The 19,986-nt window shown below is 46.1% G+C and overlaps 1 protein-coding gene across 17 annotated transcripts in view; it reads right to left on the bottom strand.

Moving 5' to 3' along the window:
• MAMLD1 (mastermind like domain containing 1) overlaps positions 1-19,986 on the bottom strand; it is a 153,692-nt gene that overhangs the window by 24,928 nt on the left and 108,778 nt on the right. For 11 of the 17 annotated variants that reach the window (XM_063804287.1, XM_063804289.1, XM_024353254.3 and 8 more), the window contains 2 exons: positions 17,824-19,569; positions 15,512-15,634 (listed from right to left, as the gene is read on the bottom strand). In XM_063804287.1, coding sequence (XP_063660357.1) covers positions 15,512-15,634; positions 17,824-19,569 — 1,869 coding nt within the window. The remainder of the gene's footprint in view (positions 1-15,511; positions 15,635-17,823; positions 19,570-19,986) is intronic. The other 6 variants (XM_063804293.1, XM_063804292.1, XM_063804291.1 and 3 more) reach the window with 1 other exon arrangement.

Genomic DNA, 19,986 nt, shown 5'->3' with positions numbered 1-19,986 from the left:
GAACTATGCACAATGCATTTCCATTGTCTCTAAGCCACCCAGCCTATGGTATTTTGTCATAGCAGCCCGAACTGACTAAGACAGTGAGCCACATGAGAAGTGCCCCAACCCCTCCCTTAAGCACTTGGCTCACAGATCAGTGGGTTCATTTCTGCCTGAGTTTTATTGTTATTCTGTAGATTTCTTGGGCTAGATATATTTTTCTGTTATTTTCCTTCTTCACCTCAGTCATGAATTGGTTGTTTTAAAAAAGACAATGTAAGTCATGGGGAAACTCCTGACAACTCTACTCTCCTAGGGTTCCTGATAAAAGGGGATTCAGTTGAGTCCTCTGATGGTCTCTACCTGCCAAAGTCCAGCAGCCCTTAGCAAACATGCTGCTCGTTTCTGTAGAGAAGGTGCTGGTGTCCCACCATACTTCTCTCTCCCTCATGAAGGGCTTGTGACCCAGCAAATGGGTGGCTTATATGGGTCTGTTTCAAAGGAAGAGCCAGCTCTGGGAAGAAAAACGATGAGCATAAGCATAACCTACCACTGTGCCTGGGAAAGCAGACAACTTTTTTGATGTGTGAATATCTAATGAGAATGGAATCCATCAATTACCTTAAACTTAGGCACAGTCTTCAAATTCAACATATGTGGGATATACTTTTAGTTTGTAGACATTATTTGTAATAAATAATCTGGCTTCTCTAAAGAAATTATTTTAAGTGTTTGGTTTGGTTTGATTTAATGGTAAAATTATATTTAGTGGCAGAGAATTATAGCAATGGTGATAAACTATAGAGTGTCATAAGTTCATATCTTATTCTCACATTTGAAGCTGCCTGCAGATGCATTCAAGATGCAGCCAGAAGTCAGGAGACTCAGGCTGTTATTTGGAGCTCATCATTTTACAGCCTTGCTGGACTTCCACTTTCTCAGGGGAAAAATGTGGTGTTGACCCAGATTAGCTCTCCAGGCCCTGCTGAGTTGGGCACTCTGTAAGCTGGAGGGTCTTCTATTGTCTTCACCTAAGTGTCAATCAACAACCCAAATGGGCATGGGGGAAGAGGGAGCTGGGCATTGACTCAAGGGGCTGTTGTCTGAAGAAGGGAGGCTCAGGGTGCCTGGTAGAGAGATACCTTGGGCACTGGAAGGCACCAGCTTCCCAGAGAGAAGGGGGAGGGCCATGAAAAAGTTGGCTGTAGATGCCAGGGACACTGAGACTCTCCAGCTGTGTGTTTGTGTCTTCTGAAGACTTATGTTTCATTCCTTTGGAGCATGCATAATCATACACTGTGGGATGTGTTATATAGATTGCTTGATAGTTCACCACTGTAATAAAATACTGTGACTGGAATCTGCTCCCAGTCTGCCTTTGATAGCACTTGTGCAACACACATTTACTGAGCATTTACAGTGATCCAGGACCTGTGTTGTGAAAACATTGATGGACAAGGCAGATGGTGGAGCACGTCAGTGAGGATTTTTAACAAAGGCTGGTAAGTGCTATAAAGGAACATTGTAGGACACTAGAGAACAAAGAACAGGAGAACCTGACTTAGGCTGGGGTGGGGCGTTGGTTAGAGGAGGCTCCTTGGAGGAAATGAGGTTTAAGCTGTCACCTGAGGATGAATAGATGTTGGCCAGGTGAGGGGCCCTGGGGAAGAAAGTTGGCAAAATTCCTAAACCAACTTGATCTATGTCACAGCTTCACCCAGTGCTACTCCTATTCTAAGACCCAATGAATACCCGGGTCACATAGGGAGAATACTTGCAAAATGTTGGATGTCCTTGGGAAAAGAGCTGCTTTCTGCAGTCACGTGGAATCATCCCACAGACCGCTGTGCTGTAGTAGATGGGGTTGGGGAGGATGGGAAAGCCTTTATCTTTCTGTTTCTAATTTCTTCAATTCCAGAAAATTTACTTTCCTGAAGCTGTAAGGTGTCCTTCATTTTCAGCCTCAATTGTTGAAAATTAGATTACAAACCAAAGCAGGAATTCCATGATATGTTTTTAAGTTGTTCACACAGTAGAGTTGGGTGTGTCCCATTTATAAAACAATCCATCATAAGTCAGTATAGAGCAGAAGAGATAGCTAAGAAAAATCCCTGAGTCCTAAATGTCAGAATCAGAAGGTCCCATAAGGATAATCTAAATCAGAGGTTCTCAAAGTGGAGGGGCAGGGGTGTCCTTGTACTAGTAGCAGCAGCAGCAGCAGCAGCCCCTGGAAATCTATTACAAATGCAAATTCCAGGGCCCCACCTGTATCTATGGAGTCAGAAACTCTGGGGATGGAACCCAGTAATCTGCATTTTAACAAGCTCTCCAGGCCACATTCCAATGTGAGAACCACTAATTTAATCCAATCCTCTCATTATACAGAATAGGAAACTGAGTCTCAGAGACGCATGGACCACCTGACCCCTGGTCAAGCCTTGCTACTGCTGTCCAGCAGGATGTGATATGGATGATGGATCAGTGACCACGGTGTGCTGCTTTCCAACTTCCTCTTTCCCAATTGAAAATTTTTTTTCTTTTTATTGCACTCTTACTTTCTATGCCAAGGTGAGCATGGTGACCAGTGGTCCCTGAAACATGAAGAGCTATATACTGACCAAATTCAGAGGATGACACATCACCTAGGGTTTCCGCATTGGAGTTGGATCCCTTTGGGAAAGGGGTAAATAGGTTTTCCCTAAGAGTGGGCATGTTGGGAGGTGTATGCGTGGGAAGGAAGGTGTGTATGAATGAGGATGGCCAAGAGATTGATTGCAACAAATACTGTTGGTTGCCAGCACTAAGTCTTCCTTCTCTTGACACCTTTCCCCATTTTCATTTAGGCAGCTTCGTTTGGCCCATACCACCTCTGTGCTTAGGAGGAACCTGGCTCCACACAAGGTTCTAGCGGGGGACACAGCTGACATGAAGCAGCACAGTAGGCTAGTAGGCGTTGGATCCATTCAGACTAAAAAGCATGAAATCTCGGGGGGCTTCTGGGAAAGAAGCTTCCTGGCTCTTCTGACAGAGATTCTAGAAGCCATTCTCCTGCTCTCTGAATGGGGCAGGAGGAAATTTGTAGCCTCTGGAGTTGCTGGCGCTATCGTGTGCCCACAAGGGGGAGCCAGCCTTAGGATGAGGCTCATGCCACTGAAGGCAGAGTAGACAGCCAGAAAGAAACAGCATCTTTGATGACACTGAGGAACTGTTGATTCAAACCAACCCTGAAGTCCACCCAACCGCTGGACTTTAACTTTCAGGAATCAGTAAGTCCCCTTTATTGTTTAAGCCAGTGTGAACTGCGCTGTCTGCTAATTGGGACTGAAAACATCCCAACTGATAATCTGGCCTGGCCTCTCAGACCCCTGAGTTCATGAGGTCTGCTTTACACAGCCAGCCTCATATTAAAAAACACCCCATTTTTAATGATGAAGCTTGGGGCCTGCTGAACTCTGCTCAGCCTTGAGTCATGTTCTTTTATCTACTGACCAATTCATTTACAGAGAGAAATCTAACACACCTGAACCATCTGTACAATGCACTCTAGCAAATACATTCAGTATGGATCAAATATCACAATCCTGGGCTCTTCATTCAGATCTCAAGTGTGGTACTCAAGATCTTCAACATGCATTAGTTGAATGTGATACACATTTTAGATACAATAGTCTAGCTTAATAACATTAAGAATTTCTGGGTCATATTCAATTCTGATGCAAACTAGAATATGTACTTTGTGGGTTTCTGTGAAGAAAATAATTGATGATTTAAAATGGGATTCATCTATAGAAAAGAAGCAATGCTAGCTCATAAAAGCAATTATTGGCATCAAACTCCTGAATTTTTAAATCCCTTAAAAAGTCCAAGAGCATACCAGAAAGTCAAGATTTGGTTTCAAAGGTAATAACTGTAAACAAAAAAATTAAAAGCCCGTAAAAGGTGTTGCTGGGTAGGATTGTGATGGCTCTAGAAACAATTGTGAGAGCTCATTCTCTTTCTCAATTCCTAGTCTAATATTATTTGAAAAACTTTATATAATGAGAGAGTGAGAAATAGACATAAATCAAGTTCAGGGTTACAGAGCAATGCTTAGCCTTCAGGAACCTCTTCTCTGGGGGAAATTTCTGAGCTGGAGTTGGCTTGGACAATGAGCTCGGGCAGGACAGATGGGGGATGTGGCTGCTACCCTTGCAAGTGGGATGTAGGGGAGCAGGAATAAAGTAGATTGTTTGGAAAAGAGGAGCTTTCCTCTCTACTGGGACAAATGTACGTGGAGCATTTGATCAGTTTAGCAGAGCCTTACTTACCCAGAGGCCCTCACTCCAGTGCTCTGTGATGAGTTCAGAGGCCAGCAGCCAAGATAGGGGCAAAGAACTGGGGGAAGGAGGGAGAGTTAGTGGGAACATCACAGTTGTCTTCAAATCTCGAAAGGGCTCTTAAACCTTGGGGGGTCATATTGTACTAGAATGTTGATGAACCTCAAGATTTGTAATTTGTCTCAAAAGTGGGGCATGGAGAAGGATTCTAAACTCTAAACTGGATGTCAATCTAGCTCTGACAAATCACAACGCAGACTTTTTGTTTGCAGCAGGGACTTGGTGAAGTCTTTTAAGTTCCTGAGACCACGTTGTCATTCAGAAAGCCAACTTAAACAATTTTATTAATGAATGAGTCCTCGGTTGTAATCTTGCCTCTTGCAGTGCAGAATAACTACACGGCTTGGAAGAGTGGTTCTGCCCACCAGCTGCTGTGGAACAAGCTGGGCAGAATAGATCTACATGATTCCAGATCTATATGAATGCACAGGGAATTGACATGGTCAAGGCCATTGCCAGAGGCTGCTCTTTCAACCCCATTCTGCTGCTTTGATCTGTATCAATCTTGAACTAGGGCAATTCATAGAGCATAAGGGAGTCAGGAGACCTTTCTGGGTAGGTGGGTGGGGGAAAGGGCCTCCTTGTGATATAATTATTCTGCCAAAGCAGACATTTCCAAATTAAAAGTCAACAAAGCAAACAAAAGAATAAAAGAAATGATTAATATGGCTATCAAAATGATAAGAACAAGTTAAAACAAAAACCTAAAAAGATAATTCTCACAAAGAATGTAGAATCTGTGCTCATGAACTAGTAAAATAAACCTCTTTTTTTTGGTTTAAACCAGTAGTGGGAGCTTGTTCATATACTATCAAGTATTTTTATAAGTCACATTTAAGCCTACCAGGAGAACATATGCTTAACAGCCTTCCAAAAACGTTCACTTTATACTGTGCTAGTCATAAAGAAATAGCAGAGTTACAAACACACTGTGTGTAAGTGAAGACCACTCACTGCTCTCAGAACTGACCAAAATCGATTGGCTTATGTTAGGAATATCAGCACCACCCCAAAGTGGTATGAATGAATCTTAACCAGGGAAAAGTAATAAAATGAGTGGCCTGAATTTCGAAACTAGCTGTTTTTGGCTTTTCTTACCATGTGCAGCTGTCACTGTGGTATGTGAAATGGCAGCCAGAAGTTTTGTTTTGTCCTTGTAAATTGCATTAAATGACGACAACAACAACAGCAGAAACAACAGAACCACCAGGGCAAATTACCACTGGCGGTATAAAATTGTGTACTTGTTGGAAGTTGAAGAAATCACATGTTTTCAGACATTGCACAAGTGCTATAGAAGGATAAGGAGCTTAACTGGACCAGAGAAATGCATCATGGTCAGTGGGTAAATGGGCCCTACATGCAGATGCAAAGTTCTCCCTTCTGCCCAGTGCAAGAATATGGGTTCATCGGCCTCCAAGCCTTGAAGACTGAGAGTGTCTATCAATACTTCCTCTAAAATGCTCAAAACAGTTTCCAAAACTTAGCATTCTGCAATGGCTAGCAGATACAGCTCATTCATTGGTTCATTCCCCTCTATATTCTACTCATTCATTCCAAGGATCATTCAGCTTACATTACAGAGCTAGCGAAGACGTCTTCCTATGCCTGAGGAGTTTACTACCAAGTGGAGAAGCAGACAAGTCACAAAGAACTCTGATGAAGAAGTGGACATCACCACACCTTGAAAGGCAGAAACCAGAGATCTTGTGAGCTGGAGCATGAGCAGGGACACGATGACCAGGTATGAACTTTCTAAAAGTCATTTTGGCATTGGTCAGAGGTGTCCTACTGTGTGTACCAGTGTCAAGGCCTTAGGAGCTGGTTCTTCCTGTAGTTGAGAACCGTAACCTTTTTCAGAACTCTATTCCAAGGCCTAGCACTTGCTCTAGAGTGACAGTTTGCACAGAAAGCCAGTCAGAGATGGCGAGTCACTAGCAGCATTCTGTCGGCTCCTGTATTACTCAGCAAACTGAGTCATCCCGGTGTTTCCAGACTTGCCGATATACCAGAGAGCTAATGAAGCAAGTGGGTTTCTTATCCCATTCAGAAGCAGAGATAATGTCCGTTCTTGTTTACAGTCACTTCTTTGTTTCCCCCACCTACGTATTATCATTTCTCCAAAATGTCAAGAGAGGGACAGCCATTATGCTCAATTTTCCAGGAAAGTTATTTCTGGTTATGCCTGTGCATTTAACAAACACGCACCTCAGTAAGACATACAAAAAACCCAGATGTCCCATACAACATGATGAGTGGACGTGCAGTAAATACTGCTCTTACCAGGGATGGAAAATGAGCAGTTCAGCTTTCTGCTTCTTTTAGATTGTACACTAATATTATTGCAAAAGAAAAGACTGCTTTTGATTAGGAGAGGACTAGCAAGTGTTTTAAAACTGCAGCCTTTACTTTTTCATTGTGGTAAAAATATGTATAAAATGTACCATTTTAACAATTTTTAAGTGTGCAATTCAGTGGCATTAAGTGCACTCACAGTGTTGTGCAACTATCACCACCATCCATCTCCAGAACTTTTTCATTTTCCTGTACTGAAATTCTGTCCCCATTAAACATGCACTCCTAATTTCCTCCCTCCCCTAGCCCCTGTCACTCACAGTTCTATCTGCCTTTCTCCATGAATTGGACTACTCTAGGGACCTCACATGAGTGAAATGATACAATATGTGTCCTTTGGTGGCTGGCTTGTTTCACTTAGCTTAATGCCTTCAAGGATCATCCATGTTATAGCACATGTCAGAATTTCCTTCCTTTTTAAGGCTGAATAATATTCTATTGTATGGGCATGCTGCATTTTTTTTATTTATTTACCAGCTGATGGACATTTGGGTTGTCTCTCTCTTTTGACTATTGTGAACAAAACTGCTATGAACAGATAACTGGTTGAGCCCCTGCTTTCAATTCTTTCTTTCTTTCTTTCTTTCTTTCTTTCTTTCTTTCTTTCTTTCTTTCTTTCTTTCTTTTCTTTCTTTCTTTTTCTTTTCTTTCTTTCTTTTTTCTTTCTTTCTTACTTTCTCTGTCTCTGTCTCTCTCTCTCTTTCTTTCTCTCTTTCTTTTTCTTTCTTTCTTTCTCTCTCTCTTTCTTTCTTTCTTTTTTTTTATTTTTTGAGATGGGGTCTCTCTATGTCACCCAGGCTGGAGTGCAGGGCAGTGATCACAGCTCACTGCAGCTTCGACCTCTTGGTCTCAAGCAATCCTCCCACCTCAGCCTCCGGAGTAGCTGAAACTGCAGGCAACGCCACCATGCCTGGTTAATTTTTGTAATTTTTTGTAAAGGTGGGATCTCACTATGTTGCCCAGGATGGCATTGAACTCCTGGCCTCAAGCGATCCTCCCACCTCGGCTTCTCAAAGTGCTGCGATTACAGGTGTGAGCCACTGTGTCCAGCCTTGCTTTCGATTCTTTTAGGCATATACCCAGAAGTGGAATCACTGGATCATACAGTATTTCTCTGTGTAATTTTTTGAGGAACTGTCGTACTTTTTTCCACAGTGGCTGCACTATTTCACATTCCCACCAACAATGCACAAGGGTTCCAATTTCTCCACATCCTCACCATCACTTGTTATTTTCTCTCTCTGTGTGTATGTGTTTATAATAACCATCCCAATGGGTGTCAACATTTTGGTGTTTAAAGATGTGAAACTAGAAAGCTATAGTGGAGTGCATTGTCTGTTCACATTTTCCAGAGCTCATCTTTGAAAGGATTGCCAGATAAAGGGAAAGGGTCATGGAATCATTCCCAGTTATTCCCACTCAGGGATGGGTGAGGGCCTCCCACATCGTTCAAAGCTTTGTCACATGGAAATAAATGATCATTAATCACAATTGCAAATGAGGAGTCCACCTTCATCTGTTGGTCTGCTGAGCCAGCTGGCTTTGGCAAATTCTCTTCATGGGCCACCCCGACATGGGCCTGCAGAAGAATATGTGTCTCCACAGCTACGCTCACCTCCTCTGCTCAAAACTGGAAGATGGCCGGATTTGGTAGCATGCTACAGGGGAAAAAGCTGGCCGGAACCTGAGCCTTTAGCTGCAAACTGAAAGCTCCCACAAGCAAAGCAAGAGGTGGGATAATTCCTAGTGAGGTAGAGCTATCCATCTTTCAGGCCCTGAAGGCCACCTTTAGCCCAGGACTATATATATAATGTCCTGGAGCACCCACTTTTATTTTTCCTGTGCACCTAGCTCCAATAACCCAGCCAAGGCCTGTGGCTCTGTGCTTTTCGTCTGTGTGAGTCCTAGCTGCACGTTACCAAGAAACTTGGTTCACATGGGGTAAAGGAGAAAACATCGAAGAAATGGATGAATGCTGACTCTTTATTCCACTCTCTATCTTAGAAGCTGTTGCTGAGATGAGAGTTAAGAGTCAGCTGTCTGAAGACACCTGCAGAGGTGAGCCTGTGGGTGAGGTGGGGTGATCTCTTTGGGCCTTTCTGCTGCTTTTGGCTTTCAACAACCTTACTGCTTTGGATGGGTGCAGCCGGCATGATAAACACTCATCTAGCAAAAAACACAAGATGATAAAACAAACAAAAGCAGTGTTTGTCATTGTAGGCAAAATAACAAAATCAGATAAAATCCCAGACTGTTTCAACTCCTTAGGAAAAAGCAGAAACTTTCTTTTGGATCTGGGAGCAGGGTGCTTTAAATGTAACCAGCATTCTACCCTCTGCTATCCCCTTCAAGCTAAAAAGCAGCCAGGTCAGGCCCCGCATAGTTGTTTTACAGGGCAGGCCCAGATCGTGGGATTTGTCAATCCCTAAGGGACAGAACAGGCTAAAAGTACAAATAGACTCGGGAAAGGATTCCATAAATCCACGATATGGGACCATGAGTGGATCTGAGAGTCAGAAGCTGGATGTGAGAGTCAGAAGTGGATCTGAGAGTCAGAAGCACAGGATGGGGAGGGGAGGGGAGGGTGCAGTCCAGCCCTCTGAGTACTCATCCTTTGCTCACCTGGATGGAAGGGTCACGTCTTTGATTCCCCTTGTCGCTCTGCACCATCCACTCCTGCACTCAGTGACAGTGCTGGCTGTAGGTGTTAGGGCCACAGCTGAATGGAGCAAGTCTACCGTGAGTTTCATCTGCTCTAGATCTTGTTTACATTTTGCGAACTTTTCACCTGGGGACATAGTAGTAGTAGAGCGACAGCACTTCTCTTTCATGTTTGTTGTGTGCGCAAAACTGGACTGCTCGCTCCATATGGTGTTCTGTGTTTTGGGTTTGTAGGTATTCATAAGGAGATACAGCTTAAAGCAGCACGACACAATGATTTATTTCTGTCCTCTTACGTTCTTTGAAAAGCGCAATGAGATTCCTTGCCTTGCTTTACAGTGACCAATAAGTAGGTTGTCTTAATTAACTTAGCATAAAATAATTTGTACACTTCATTTTTAAAAGGGCTCATTTTGGGTATCCCAACTTCAGCAAGTTTCCTTGTTTCTCTTCAGATATGTTAAGACAAAACAAACAAAAAACAAAACAAAAAACTTGACATGAGGTTTCTGAAAATGATTGCCTCTTCAGCTTTCATAAGCCAGTTACTAAGCAATGAAAAAAATTGTATCTATTGATCTCTACTACTGATGCATCTTAAGTAGGCGGCCTTGTGCATCCCCATAAGTTTTGGGGTTGACCACACTAACTGATGGCTCATTCCTCCAGGGGAACAATGTAAAGTCACCTTCATTTGAAAGTGTCGTCTCACTTATTCTTTAACTTTTAATAGAAAAAAAATGTTGACATTTAAAAGGTTAGCATTTAACAAGCAGCTCATTTTAAATTTCCGCTTTTTGAAAAAGAAAAATAGCTTTGAGGTGGAGGATCACTAATGGCCCTTAGAAACCGAAAAAGAAACTGAAAAAAAACTTTTTTTTGATTCTTGGTAAGATTAATACCAAGTTCTAAGCCTGTGTTTCCCAAATTCAACAGCCCATGTGGTTTCATTTCCTGGCAATTTAGAGTGGTTAAAACAAAACATTTTCAACACTGAGATATCGGTCCCCGAATTTTCAAAATGCATGTTACATGGTGTCTAATCATAGTTCCACACAAAACAGCTAAGAAAAAGTTTCCCGAAACCAAACAGCTCTTTGCAGCTTAATTTAGAAAGAATGGTAAAACTAAGCTTGTATGTACCATCATGTTTAAATACAAAATAAGAATGCTCATTCAGGAAAACATTTCCTTGTCTGCCAGAGAATACGCACAGGGCAGGCCCCGGCTCTGACCCACGGGCTCTTTGAAATCTGCCTGGTCCCCAGTCCTTTATCTGGCAAGTGGAGGCCCTTCCTTACTTATCATTTGACTGGTGGACAACACAGAGATTCCTCTAGAGGCTTCTGTTCTTGCATTTTAGCAGGACTAACCTTTGAAATAAAATCTGTGATGTTTCTCGCCAGAATTAGTAAAAGACAAAATTTCTCTGAGAACACAGACAGCAGTATTGCTCTCCCCCAAGCCTTACTCTCAAAACGAGAGAGGAATGCAGGGAAGTGAGGGAGAAGACCTGTAAGTCCAAGGTGACAGGCCCTTCCTTGAAAATATGTGGTGGATCTGATTTTGGGGTGGAGGTCATGTATTTTAGTAATATAATAATTACTTTTTGAAAATGTTAATGAGTGATTCTGAGACTAGGAAAAGGCTCACTTGCTGTCTCTGCCTCTCCTGACTCTAGTTGTAAATGGAGCAGATGTAACTTTGATCAGAATCGGAAATTCTCTTGGCCTCACTAACCTGGTTTGTTCCTTTTTGTTTTCAATGAAAAGTCATGGTTCAAATATAAAGAATTTAATTTGCAGAGCTAATTGAGACAGCAGTAATTAAAGGTTATGCCCTACTGAGTGGGCTAGTGTAGCCTTGGAAGTTCAAACCAAAAGGAATCTTGGGTTTCTGCAAAGATTCTTTTTGGAGGCTTTAGGAGTGAGAGTCAGTGGTGCAGAAGAAGGACGGAAACGAGAGGAGAGAGGGGAGGTATCCCCTCAGGATGCGTGCTCTGTGTGCCATGACTATGCAGGACCAGCTTTCCTTCCTGGCCACTCATGTACACGCTTTCCGCCCTGTTCATTGTCACTGTGTATCAGTAAGCCCTCTGCCTGAGTCTTGAAATGTCAGGCACCCCTGAGCCTGCTGCAAGCAGGTGGGGTCAGATCCACGCTGGCTGCAGGTGGAACTTAGCTCCTCCTTCCCCCTCCTCTCTGCCCACCTAAAGTCGTCCTGTGGTTGCATTTGTTATTCAGCATCCACGTAACTCCTAGAAGTTCAGCTGGCCATGCTTAGAGGGAAGAGAAGACAACATTCTCCCCTACCCACGGTCAGGGGCACTCAGGAAACCACAGCCTGGCTTGGCAGCTCTACTTCCTTCTGGAGTCACCAACCTGTGTCTGCTGCTTTGGCTGCTCCTCAGCCACCTGGCAAAAGTCTTCCTTAACGCCCCTAAGGGACTGTCCGTGAGCACGCAGCCCCAGAGGGACTGAGCTCTCCCCTGCCCTTTCTCTCCAAGTCACCGTCCACTCCTGGGGGTCAGAGAGGAGCCTGGATGCTGAGCCGAGGCTGACTAAATTCATTCCATTGGGTTACTGGTGTTCTGGGTTTCGGGAACTTTCCTGAGAGTGACAGCTAATATCAATGGAGCATAATTGTGTACCAGGCCCTATGCCAAGCGCTGTTACCTCATCTCATTTAATCCTCACAGCAGCCCCGTGGGATAGGTATGCTAGTATCTCCATCTTACAGACTGAAGCCTGGAGAGGGTAAATCGCTTGCCCCGCGGAAAAGGTGGCAGAACTGGGATTTGGACCCAAGTGATCCAAAGTCTGAGCTTTCTTGAACTTGGCCTTGAGCCCAGCCCCAGGGCCTGTCCCCTGCCAAGGCCCCAGGGTAAGGCCCCTGTGTCCCCCGCCCTGTGCCGTCTATCTTCAGGCCCTGGGTGCTGGAAGTACTGCACTTCGGAGGGTTCAGTCTACCAGGGGTGAGAGAGGCCACAGGTGGGGATAGTGGGGGCTTCCCCAAGGCCCCACTTTAGAGGGAGCTGCCCAGATCCTCTTCATAGGCCCAACCCCTCAGAAAGGGAAGATGGCGAGTTCACTGCCTCTGCAATTGCCTGGTGCTCACGACTGCCTAAGCTAAAGCTTATCCTTAAGATAGAAAGCATATCAGACCCAGTAGGGGCTTAATCCAGCCTTCTCCAAGGCAGGTTTGATTCCCCCTTCTCTACCCTCTCCATATTTGTCAAAACAACATCATGTGCCTCCTTGGTCTATTTCTCCACAGCTGCCCTCTTCCCCCTGTGCTGCACAGCCTGCCTCAAGGATCAGATTCCAGGCTTTTTTTTGTTCTTATTCCAACTGGCCTCCATCCACATCCCTCCTCCCCACGAAACCACACTCCCAGCTCTGCAGATCTGAGTGGGGCTCAAATGCACGTGCACTGAGGGCACTCTGGCCAGAGGCTGCCTCTTGCTATCCCCAGTCTTCCACAGTCCAACTCCGATCTCCTTGACAGACTTGTTTGTGTCTTTGAGTAAATGTAAGATCTGTTCTGCAGTCGTGAATAGTGAAACTGAAGTAAGTCCTAACCCTGATTTTTGCAACACGCCAAGGTATCTCCAGTAATCTTCAGGGAGAAGGGACATCAGATGATGCAAACAAAATTCATTTTGCCTCAGTCTGATTAAACATCAAGATATATCACCCAGCCTGGAGGGAAGGTGGGGAATTCAGTGACGCAATTTGGGGTCATTAAAATCTGACAAACCAGTGCTGGGTGTTGCAACTCCATAAAGAGTTAAAGATCCCTCCCTTAATAATTCCAGGTCCACATCCCTTATCTGTAATTTAAAGTCCAAGAAGCTCTGAAAGCCAATTTTACTTTTGTAAATTTGGTGCCAAATTTTATGTGGGGGCAAAAGTTGACTCTGGACTTCCTTAAATATTCATATTTCTCTGCAAAAGTAATGAAACACTGCTTCAGATTACACTGGAGGGTTGTGTGACATTTGGTATTTGCACCACATTACCTTCCCAAAGTCCCAAATGTTCTGAATTTGGAAATTCATCAGGCCCCGGAGGTTTCAGGTCCAAGCCCACAAGGCTGCCCTAGCCCTGATTGAGCCTGTAGTGTGTGCTGGGCACCGTTCTAAGCAGTTTCAGGTTAGCATCTCCTTTGCCTTCCCAATGCCCTATGTGAAGGGGACTATTCCTTTCCCCATTTTCAGCTGAGGCTCAGGAGTTGAGTAACTTTGCTCATGGGACCTGAATCAGTCAGCATCTGTAGCCAGACTTGAGCCTCAGTTCTGTCTGCCTCCAGTGCCCTTGCTTGCTCAACCTCCCATGCTAAACAGCTGCCCCAAAGTCATGTGGCATTTGCCTTTTACCTTATGTGGACATGAATGGTGCATTGAAATTGAATAGTTCACTCAACTGGTAAAGCAAAATCCTCCAAATAGAGAGATGCTGGTCTGTACATAAAAATGAGCTCCTCTATAGAAGGCTGGATTTGGCTTTTCAGCTTACTCAAGCGTTTGTGTCTCATCTCACATTTAAAAATAACTCCTTTAGAAAACTAAGATCTAGACCAGGTGCAGTGGTTCCTGCCTGTAATCTCAGTGCTTTGGGAGGCTGAGGTGGGAGGATCACTTGAGCCCAGGAGTTTGAGACCAGACTGGGCAATATAGTGAGACCCTGCCTCTAAAGAAATGACAAAAACCAAAAAAGCCCCCACCCCCCGCACAAAACCTCAAAGATCCAGATTCAAATGAATGTCCAGTTTTTCCATGGTAACCATTATCGTCCACGGCAAATGTAACAGGCTAGTAAATGCCATATCATAGGTAATTAGTGTTCCTGAGGCTCAGCTTGGCCATCAGTAAAACTTGGGAGGTTTGCTTAGCCTGCTGGAAGTGAGAAATATGTTCTTCCCCACCATTGGGGCCACCATCTGTCCTTCTACAGCGGTCCCAGCTCTTGCCTCAAACACTCGCTTTTTTCTTTATTTTTTTCTCTCCCCTGGAAGAATGACCAGGGCTGAGTTCTTAGGTCTCAGAGTTAATAGGGAGAGGCCATAAGAAGAAACAGAAGGACTGTTGAGATTCCCCCAGCTTGGAGGCCTGGAAGAATACCAGGTAGAGAACAGAGTGCTAGGGAGAGGAGCGGAGTGAGAGTGCCGGAGAGCTCAAGAAAGAGCAAAGTGAGATCCCCAGTCTGCAAAGCAGGGATGGACCTTTCCCCTTTCCCCTTTCCCTTCAGGCTGGGAGTTGTCCAGGAGAGGCAGGGCCTAGAGCAAAAGGAGCCCACAAGGCTCAGAGGCTGCACAACTCCTATCAATCTCATGGTGGGTACAGGGTCTGGAGAGAGCGTGGCTTGTGTCTGTCCTGCCACAGCTACTGGTTTTTAGAACCACATCTTAGTCCCATGAAACAGATCTGGGAGCACAGGGTCAGGAGGTAGAGTCATCGTGACAGCAAATCCCTTGTCAGCACATACTTTATGCCAGGCCCTGTTCAAAGTGCTTTAGATGTATTAACACACTTAGTCCTCAGACAACCTATCATCACCTTGATTTGTAGAGGAGGAAACAGTTAAGAGGTGACAGTGGAAACAGAAGGCTACAGAGGCAGTGCCCCATGCATGGGAGTATGAGTGTGGGCTCTGTAGCCAGATTGTCTGCTCTGGCCCCAGCTTGCTGTGTGACTGTGGGCAACTTTGGTCACTTCTCTGTGCCTTTCCCCCCAACTCTCAGGAGAATGGTAACAGCCCCTGCCTCTGAGGATTAAAATGAGAAGAGGCAGGTGAAGCACCAGGTCCCATGCCTGGCCCCTGGGCACAGGCCAGCATGGGCTGGAAAGGCAGCTCTTGGTGGCAATAGCATTTCCAATTTGGGGACCCAGCTTCTTGCCTCTGCTGGCAAAGGTCGCTTGCCCCCTTTATTGTGCTCCTAGCCCCAGGGAGCTTGACTGTTCGGTCTTTCTCCTGAACACTTTCTCCAACCCCACCTAGGTAATTGGTTGGGTATGATTTGCATGACCCCAATAATTAAGAATTCTCCCTCTGAGCCAGCTGATCCAGCTCTGGGACAACACAATCAGTCTACAAAAATGTACCCAATTGAAGACAAAACAAAACAGAAAGGCTCACAATGTTAGACGGTGACACGTCTCCAGGCTGAGGATCTTGCCTGCTAGTGAAAGAGTTCCCGTGTTGATGCTGGGGCTTCACCGAGCTAGCTGCAGAAGTCCATGCAAACAGATGGCAACAGCCCTATAATAAAATCAAACCAAAGTGCTCCTGAACTGCAGACCAGGGCCCGAGCCCCAGGTGGCCTGCCGTGTCCTATGTGCTTTGCCTATCTCCACACCGCTCCCCCGGCCACCCCCATGGGAGCTCTGCTTGTCGTATGGTCTATCAAACGACCAACTCCCTGGTGTCAAGCACTCTGCGTGGTTATGCTCCAGGAAACCTGGATGGAAAAGACACAACCTCTGTACTCTAGGGATTGCCACAGGTGTGCTCATACAGAGCTCTTAAATAAGAGGTCAGCCCTTGACAGGTGCTTCCCTTGGGCCAGGTCTCTGGCCAAGCACTTTATAATCTCCTCCTTGACCACTCTCCAGAAGAGGGAGGCACAGTGGGAAATGGAAGTACTGAGGACAGTCATGGAAAAGCTTCCTGGAGGGATGGTGCCTGAGCCCTAAGTAGCTGCAGGTGTTGGACAGGAGAGAAAATGTGGGAAGGGATGACCAGGCCCAGGGAACGGCCAGAGTAAAGGCTGAGACCAGATAGCGTGGGCCAAGTGCTGCAGGCACTTCTGGGTAATAGAAACAAAGTGCAAGGCAGGGCCTGATGGATGCTGAAGGGCCCAGGAGGCTGGTGGGGCCAGCTTATGGGCCTCTGGGGACTTCTGAGCAAGTGTAAAACATGATCAGGTCACTGTTTTAGCAAGACGACTCAGAGCAATGGATGGTTTATTGGGAGAGACCAGTTAAGGGTCAACTGTATGAGTTCAGATAAAGAATCAAGAGGACCTGAACTTGGGCAAGGATGAGAGGAATGGGAAGGAGGGATGGTAGATGGTGACTGAGTATTCTGTGTAGGCACACGTGTGACCTGGCCCCACTGAACCCTGCCTCCTGGTATTTACACCCTCATGCAATCTCCTCTGGCTTACATCTCATGAATAGAATACAGCAAAAGTGGTGGGATGTTACTTTCTAGAGCAGGTCATAGAGACTGTGACTTCTGACTTGCTGGCACTATCCCTCCTCCCTCTCTCCCCATTACCCTGCTTCACTGGCACACTCTCTCATGCTCACTCAGATGAAGCCAGCTGCCATGTTGTGAGATGCTCTGTGAAGAGGCCATGTGGCAAGGAACCGAGGGAGGTCTCTGGCCAATAGCTCATGAGAAACCGAGGCCTCAGTCCAACAACCTGCAAGGAATTGCTTCCTGCCAGCAACCACATGAGTGGGCTTGGAAGCAGATCCTTCCCCACTGAGCCTTGAGATGACTGCAGCCTTAGGAGATACTCAGCCAGAAGACTCAGTTAAACCATGCCAGGATTCCTAACACCCAGAAATCAGGATGTGGGGGTAACGTATGCATATGGTTCAAAGCTGGTGCTTGGGGTAATTTGTTATGCAGCCACAGATAACTAATACAGGCAGGGGTCACAGAAATGAAAACTGGGAACTGTGATAGACACGACCCAGGTGGAATCAGCTGCATTTCATGATTGAAAAGCCTGGAGGAGATGAGGGAGGGTGAGAAGTCAAAAGTAATTTCAAGAAGAGCACAGGCTCTGGAGTGAGACCACCTGGCTTCAAGTTCCTGCTCTGTCCCTTGCGAACTATGTGACTCTGGGCAAGTCTTTCAACTCTCTGAGCCTCAGTTTCTTCATTTGTAAAATGGAGATGATGAGAGTGACTACCTTGCAAATACCTGTCTTTTTCCTTTCACGACCTGACTGAGTATCCAGCACAGTGACAAATGGCATGCTGAGGTTGCTCAGCAAAAGTTTGCTGTGGCATTTCTAGAAGGCTCAGTGTTTGTCCTTCTGCCAGCAGGGATAAGATTAAACGCTTCAGTGCAATTTCCTTACATCTTAAGAAGGATTCACTAGTCTTTCTACATGGCCCAGTGCAGGGAAGGCATTTCTGTATTCGGACTTGTCCCACCTGGCTCCTTCCACCGGGAGCACCTTGTGGGTGCAGCTTTCCTTCTAGGGAAGTTAGGTGACTTGAACAGGCACTGAAACCATAACCTTGGCCTTATTAACACTGTGCTTTTAACCACACAGGATTAGCTGACTTCAGTAGACTTTTTCAGAGTCTTTTCCAGTCTCAGAGAGAACTATAGCCTGGATTTACCCTCCAGAGCCAGATATTGGCAACATGAAACACAGTTGTTACTTCCAAAACAAAAGAACACAGCCAGATATGAGATTGTCTTACCTGTCTGGGCAGAGCAGGCATGGAATCTGAGGCCACTGATCGCTGAAAACGCTGGGGTTGCTGCATCATCTGCTGCAGAAGGAATGAAGAATGGTCAGGCTGCTGCTGCTGTTGCTGCTGCTGCTGCTGCAGCTGCAAGGTGGCAGTGGCCGTGGAGGAGGCAGTGGCTGAGGAGGCCTGCGTTGGTGTCGGCTGCTGCAGGTAGTGGAGCAGGGAAGGCTGCCTAGAGGTGGTAGGCATGGAGGACATCTTCTGGGGACCCGGCTCAGAAACAAAATGGGACAAGGGCTTGGTGTTGCCAAAAGTAAATGGCTCCGTGGCTCCTGGGCTGGAGCTTGCCATCCCCTGCTGCATGATCATGCTCAGGGTTTTGGATGAGTTGCTGCTCATGGGCTTAAAGATCGCATTTGCTTGCTGCTGCTGCTGCTGCTGTTGCTGTTGCTGGCTTAGAAGATTACTGGTGGGAGTGAGGCTTCGGATCAGGGAGCACTGTGGGGTGAAGGACTGCTGTGGCAAGCCTGGGCTAGAGAGCTTCTCTGGGCGATAGGGTGGGGACGGCCCAGGGTTGCTGGCAGGCAGAGCAGACATCAGGTGTCCTTGAGGGGTTTTGATGGTAGAGGACATGAGGTTGGCAAGAATGGAGCTCTGAGGGCTGAACTGCGGCTGTTGAGTGAGAGCAGGGCTGGGGAGCTTCTCAGGAGCATAGGGCATGGCGGGCCCCAGGGCAGCATTGCTGCTGGACGTCATGCTTGACAGTAAGGCATTGGGAGAGCCTCGGAGAGTGCTACCCGACAAGGTATTGGACGACATGCAGGACACCATGAGGCTCTGGGGGCTGAATGGGGGGGGTGGTGGTGGCAGTGGCAGCGGTGGTGGGTGTGGTGATGGCACTGGGCGGTAAGGTGGAGAGAGTCCTGGAGGAGGCAGACCAGACCAACTGGGGGTGGGCCCTTGCTGCTTTGTAGCAGACCCCTGCTTGCTGGCTGCCAACGCCTTCAGCTGGTGGGCGTGATGCCACTGAGGCACTGGTAAGGGGGGCAGAGCGACAGGGAGCATGGCCTGGACCTGGCTCTTGGACTGTGCCATTGAAGAACTCGGTGACACTATCTGCTTACTGGTGGAAGGAATCGAATAGCTGATCCCTGTGGAGGAGGATGGGATCTGAAGTGACATGCCAGTAACTTGGCTGCAACTAGAAGCAAACTCCTTGCTGGAAGCCAGGCTCTCCAAGTGTGACATCTGAACCGAAGGCTTGGGAGTTGTGCTTAGGGTTGCCTGGGGATGATCTAAAACCAGTGGCTCTTCTGGCTTCGTCCCCAGTATCTTCTCAAGATCTAGCTCATTTGGAGAAGGGTCTTGAATTTTGGTGAGCTCCTCTAGCAGCTCTTGAAGCTCCTGGTCTACAGCTGGCACGCTGTTGATTTTCTCATAGTAAGGAACAGTGGGCCCTTTCAGTCCCACTTCTGTAGTCTGTGGTACTACAAATGGTGAGCCCATGATGTTGCCATTCATAGGGTTATTCTCCAGCAGTAATGACTGGCCAGCCACTCCCATAGCCGCAGGGCTAGGATTTATTGTCAATGGAGGGACCTGCAGTTCTGCACAGGCAGTACTAGGATGAGCGCCTGGGCCCATTGCAAGGGTGACATCTTCAAGGCAAGGCCTCTTAATTTTATTAGGGTAGCCCCCATCAGCCATGTCTGGAAACTGGAAGTGGTCTTCTTCTTGTCTCCTCTTAACAGTTCCCTGTGAATGGAAGAGAAGAGAAGAGGAGAGGAGAGGAGAAGGGAAGAGAGGTCACACACACACACACACAGAGAGAGAGAGAGAGAGAGAGACAGAGAGAAAGAGAGAGAGAGAGAGAGAGGAATTTTTATAAAGGTTTGGCGCATTAAAGCTAATGAACAGGAAATGTGCATGATAAAACAGACCTCTCAGTTTAAAGACTTATAGTTGTGAAAACTATAAAATACAGCCTGTCTTTGGAACCATAGTGCTTATTTCTTCATTATTATGTTTCATCTAAACTGTCTAATTACATTTCAAATAAGGCATTATGTTGTCTGTATACTAAAACGGGATAGAACGTTATGCAAAGGGTAATCTGCCCACTTCAAGGAGAGTTCAACAAAACTATGCAGAAGTCACTAAATGAACCATGCT

The sequence above is a fragment of the Pan troglodytes genome, chromosome X (genome assembly GCF_028858775.2).
Source record: "Pan troglodytes isolate AG18354 chromosome X, NHGRI_mPanTro3-v2.0_pri, whole genome shotgun sequence".
Taxonomy (NCBI): Eukaryota; Metazoa; Chordata; class Mammalia; order Primates; family Hominidae; genus Pan; species Pan troglodytes.
Note: the sequence above shows the minus strand (reverse complement) of the source record. Positions and strands in the feature narration are given on the sequence as shown.